Source organism: Glossina fuscipes, unplaced genomic scaffold (assembly GCF_014805625.2).
Source record: "Glossina fuscipes isolate IAEA_lab_2018 unplaced genomic scaffold, Yale_Gfus_2 3, whole genome shotgun sequence".
NCBI lineage: Eukaryota > Metazoa > Arthropoda > Insecta > Diptera > Glossinidae > Glossina > Glossina fuscipes.
This window is the reverse complement of record NW_023998417.1, coordinates 1,960,135-1,965,840: the sequence shown is the minus strand read 5'-3', so window position 1 is coordinate 1,965,840 and position 5,706 is coordinate 1,960,135. Positions and strand designations below refer to the sequence as shown.

The following is a 5,706-nucleotide window of genomic DNA, read 5'->3' as shown; positions in this document are numbered from 1 at the left end:
CAATCGATACTTGACATAAGGGAAACATATGTAAAAATAATTTATCTCATATCGACGACCGTAGCATGCCTTTAGAAAAGTGCTTTAAGACAAATAAATGAAATCATAAATAAGAGAATCCGTTAATTAAAAATGTTGAAATGACAGCGAGTGCTTGCAAAATTGACAATCATTTCTTTTCAATGTACAAATAAAGGATTACTTTCGATTTGAAAACTGAAGTATTTAACTGACTAATGAACAAATAAATATTTTTTTGCATTTTACATTTACTTTATTTTTACTTCATAAACTAATAGAAAGAGAGAGAGAGAGAGAAAGAGAGAGAAAGAGAGAAAGAGAGAGAGATAAAGAGAGATAGATAGAGAGAGAGACAGACAGAGAGAGAGAGAGAGAGAGAGAGAGAGAGATTACTAGAGAGCACTATATAGTAAGATTGAAAAAATGTGGCCAGCCGACGATTCCTTGTTTCCCTAGGTTTAACAAAATTGAAGCGCGAAAAATGCTGCATTTTATTAAAACTTATTTCCAATAAAGGGAAATAAATTTCACATCGCTTCCAACCATCCGTTTATTTTCCGTATATCCGCCTCTTCGGCAGGTGTAAGATCGTTTTTAATTTTAAACATATCACGCATTTCTTCTGACGTCTTGCCTTTTAGCATATCGGCTGCCGTTTGGCAGGCAGCACGCAACAAACTCTCCATATTCAGATAGTTTGCACCACGTATCAATTGGAATAAATCGACTCGGTCTATGTCAAGAAAGTCAGCATCCCATGTCGAAATATCAATTTCGTTGTCTTCATCATCATCATCATCATTATTATCGCCATCATCATTATCGCCATTATCAGCGGTAGACTTATCATCCTTGTGATGAGCAGCCCATTCCAATATTTTTCGTAATATGGCCGAATTTACATTTGGCAAAGGCACAACAATATTATCACAGTCTTCCATACCACAATCTTCCAGCATGGCTTTAATAGTACCTGAACATTTTGCAACTTGTATGTCAACAATGAAAATTTCGTTATCGGACGATTGCAATTTAATGTTAGGCATTTTTTCCTGATGATTAAGTTCAAGGCGTTAAAAAAAAAAACATCTTCCGGACGATTTGAAATAATTTTATCATTTTTACATTAAAAATTTACCTTCTTTTTCTACAGGATCTTAAGGATTTTACGATCTTGTGATTACTTATCTCCTCTTTTACGTTCAACTATTATGTTTCAACTAAGTCGTTCTAGTCAAATTTTTTGCTTCTTATAACATTTGGAAACAAGGCGTGCATAACGCATTGCATTAACTCTAAAGTATTGAATTTTCCGTCAATTTTTCCTAATGTCCTCGTCAATCGACAGCTGCATTTGCTGACTTTGATCGATTTTAAGATATTCAGGCTATTATACACTGAATTAATTTTATTACTCATAATTTTCCTATTTTTCAATATTTTGGGAAATTTCTTTGTCGCACTAAATATTTTTCAATACCAAGTAATTTTATTAGTCAAATGACTTTTGTAACAATTTTTGCAATTTTGCTTAGCGTTTTTTCTCTTCGTTACATAAATGTTCATCACATATATTCTGGATGTAATAATTTTTTATAAGGTTCGTTTTAAAATGAATTTACGTTAAATTTTTATACCCTAAACCACTTGTGGTACAGGGTATGTTAAGTTGGGACGGGCGTATGTAAGTTAGGGCAGAACGTATACCTTTTACTATGCCGATCGATTCAGAATTATAATCTAATGTATTTTGACGCTCAAGGACGCTCAATGAATCCAAGCTATTGAAAATGTCTCGGATCGATCCACTTTTTCGACTACTTCCCATATAAAGCGCTATATTGAAAAGTCGATTCGGATCATCTCAGCCTATATATTTTTTTTTAATTCTACCCTAAAAAGGATTAGCGCGAAATTTGGTCCTTTGTAGAGCACAATAGTCCAAGTTTTACTATGTAGTAATCAAAATCGGCATTTACCACGTGGAAATTTAGTGTAGCGGAATTGAAACCTGGCCGTACCAGCTTGGCTGATAATAGACTTTCGTTCATTCCATATCGGCAAATGACGATAAACAATCGTCGAATTATGCTTAGAGGCATAGTAGAGGCTGTGATTAGTCTTTAAAAATCGTAAAGAAATGTTAATGAAATATTAGACTGAAGAAAACATATTTTATGCAATTTTTCACGGCGACTTCGCAAAAATGATTCGCTAAAAACTATTTGGAAATATGTCAAGTAATAGGTAAACCAAGTCAAGATAAATTATTCCTATGAGAGAAATTTTTTGATTATAAACAAGAAGAAAGACAATAGTGAATTGCGCCCCACCATAAAATATCTTAGACTACTTTCCAGTCATTCATATAAGAAATATTCAAAATAAAGCGTTGTACGAGAAGTGGTCAAAAATGTGGTCCGTTCACAACCATTTTCAATAGCGGTCATCTTCGGTTTAAACCACGTCAGTGTACAAACTTTCGTCAAAATATCTCAAAAAATTGCGTTGACACACACGAAAATAAAATGGAGAGACCGACAAGACAAGCCTCGATCGGGAATCATTTTCTAAATCAATCGGTACAACAAAGGGTGAGTAGATCTCAGCTCCTTCTTGATTTTGCATATATCCGCACAAACTTAATATACTCACTATACCCCAAGTGATGTAGGGTGTGAAAATTTCTTCATATTTCTTCTAAGAATTGTTGAGGCATTTGGCGAACACAAAAATGTAGAATTCTTCAGTGTCGAATAAATAATGATGAAATTATGATTCATCTTTTATTGTATTTTTGACTATTTTGGTTACATATATGCACTTACACGCTCACGCAAATAAAGGGAAACAAAGAGCAAGCAACAAATGACCAAAAGTCCCCAAGATTTTACTAATTTTTATTTTGAACAAAATGTAGGGATTTCTTGTCATTTATTTATCTCAGATTTTATGAGCACATTGTTAAGATTATTTAATTTTTATTATAGTTAGCATGATGAACTTCAAGAAATATGGTAAACATCGCGCATTCTATACTATATTCTATATTGTGTCCGTTACGTCCAGATGACGTAGAGAAAAGACACAAACAGAAAAAACATTCATTACACGAATTTGTCTTTGATGTTACTACGAAATGATCAACGCTTCAAGCTAATCGTCAGTACTCGCCGCGAACGATATTTCACGAGAACCTGATATAAACATTTCTTTACTGTATTTATACGAGACTGTTGCTTATAAAAAAGATGACGGTAAAGAAAATTGTTTATCGGAAATATGATGTAATTTTTAATTCTGAATCGATCTGAGGCATATTAATTCGCCGGAATTATGATTCGAAAATGAAATTCACAACTTTTAAAGTTTCAATGCGAAGTTATTTCATCTTCTTCTTCTTCTTCACAATATATAGAGTCTACGCTATCCAAAAAAAAAGAAAAAAATCCCAATTTACAAACATATGCAGTGTAATTGAGACAATTCATTGCTCTTTAGGCTTACTTGTATAACTTTTTTGTCATTTTCCGATTTGGCCGGCAGATGGTGAGGAGGGTTTTCCATAATTGTCATATATAAATAAATATGGAATTTGGACATTAACTAAACAAAAGTGGCTAAAGTGTTAATACTGGTAGCACTTTTTGTATTATTATTTTTTTTTATATTGCACATGAAACACCCTTCAATCTTTTAAATACCCTATTTCCCAACTAAGAATTCATTGAGCGTCCTGTTGATAGTAGAAGAGAACATAGCGTGAATTAACTTTTGTGATTAATACATGATAAACATGGATGTGCTGGTATTGACGGATACCGAGTCAGAAACAAGTGTGGAGCAACAGGTTGAAGCAAAGGATTGTTTAAAGGATAATATAGATGAAGATTCGAAGTACAAAGATGATGAAGTTCGTTTCCAAGCTGAGATACAACAATGGAAAGAGTTATATTTTGAGGCATACGAACACACGAAAAGATCGCAAAAAAGCAAACTAATAATAGATAGGAATATTTTATCTGCTGATCAACTGGCATATTTGCAAAATGCCCCTTCTCTGCAAGACTACGTCCGAGATGCCTTGGATTTCCGCAGAAAATTTTACTTGTTTAGGGAGACGAAATATGCCGAAATTAGGGATATACTGGACAATCTTAGAGATTTATGTGAACAACGGCTAAGTTTGATTATGGCCAATGAAATTTCCGATAATTTTGCCAATACTAAAAAAAAAAAAATAAGAAAAAGAAATTGTAAGCTGAAATAACGATTTACTAATGAGAAACCAAGATGATAAAAGAGAAAAAGAGGAGAATACAAAAAAAATAAAAATAAAATTATTAGGTAAAAAAGAAAAAAATTAAATAATTCAAAGTGATTATCATTTTATTTTTATTGCATAACGTGATTTTTAGTAAGTTTTCAATGAAATGAAAGAACGCTTTTTTTTTTTTTTTAACTTTTTTTTTGTGAAATTTCGGTTCGTTTTCATTTTCTTTCATTTCCCCGTACATATTAAGGCAAGCATGTAATCATCAGGATTCCTTAAATCACATTTCGCACGTCTCATCCTGATGAATGCTTACTTTCTGCACTCGGTAGCATTGCTGCCATTTCTTTATAGCTTTGCATTTGTGCAGCGATAGGTTGTTTTTTTGCTTTTACGTTTTTTGTTGTTGTTGTTGTTGTTGTTGTTTTTTTTGTTTGTTTTATTAACGTTGTAACACACTGCGCCAATGTCATTTTTGTGGCATTTCATGCATTTTTATGTGCTTCAATGTGCGGTGAGATGTTTTTCCTGCTCTTTTTATTCGAATGTCTCGCTTTGTTTGCTATTTTTGTTGCTGTTGTTGTTGTCAGATATTTAAAGATTTTTTTTTTCATCCAATTACCTTACCGCCCTTTAACACCCTTACTTTCTTTTCCTTTTTTTTCTTCTTTTCGAGTGTATATGGAATAATGATGTTGCTTTCCCATCCTCCTCCCCACCCCTCCCCCGCCGTCCTCTTCCCCTTTTACCTCACAGCACTTTTCTTTTTTGCTAATTCCACTGTTTTCAATGCGGTTTGTGTGTGCGTATGAAATGCTTAGAGTATGAGTTCGAGTTTGCATTCTGTGTCCTTTCTTTTTTCATCTTCTTCTTCTGCTTCTTCTTCTTTTTTCGGATTTATTCATTTCGCATTCATGATTCTATGAAAGACGCTTCCGCCTCATTTCGCAATGGCTGAGTGTTTTGTGGCATTGTGCAAATGAATAATTGCGGTTTGGCGTTTATTCTTTCTTCTTATGTTTCATTTACTTAATGCCTTTTACAGTATAGTCTTTTTTTTCTACAGCTGTTGTTGATGTTATTACAGTTGTTGCTCTTGCTGTTTCAATGACTGCCACCATTTATTCTTCTTTCTCTTTTTTTTTTTTTTTCTTTTTTTTGCTTTTTGTTACTTTTCTCCATTATTTTCATTTTGTTTGTGGCAGAAATTTTTTAAAGAATCTTTGTTTGCATTTTTTTTTTTTTTTTTTTTTTTGTTTGCATGTGGATGTGTATACGCATACATCTACATGTGCCTCTCTTTAGTTAATTTCGTTTCTCGCTATCTTCATGTATACATATAAATATATATATATATATGCATATATATAAATATATATATATATATGCATATATATAAATATATATATATA

The 5,706-nt window shown here is 32.7% G+C and overlaps 1 protein-coding gene across 1 annotated transcript; it reads right to left on the bottom strand.

Annotated features, from left to right (window-relative positions):
- Positions 1-488: 488 nt before the first annotated feature.
- On the bottom strand, positions 489-1,067 carry LOC119634856 (S-phase kinase-associated protein 1-like). Its single transcript, XM_038029264.1, has one exon. The coding sequence runs from the start codon at positions 1,065-1,067 to the stop codon at positions 549-551; it is 519 nt and encodes a 172-aa protein (XP_037885192.1). The 3' UTR covers positions 489-548.
- Positions 1,068-5,706: the final 4,639 nt, after the last annotated feature.

What these genes read in the sequence shown, in the direction of transcription:
- LOC119634856 (XM_038029264.1), bottom strand. Translation starts at nt 1,067, where the DNA reads ATGCCTAACATTAAATTGCAATCGTCCGATAACGAAATTTTCATTGTT.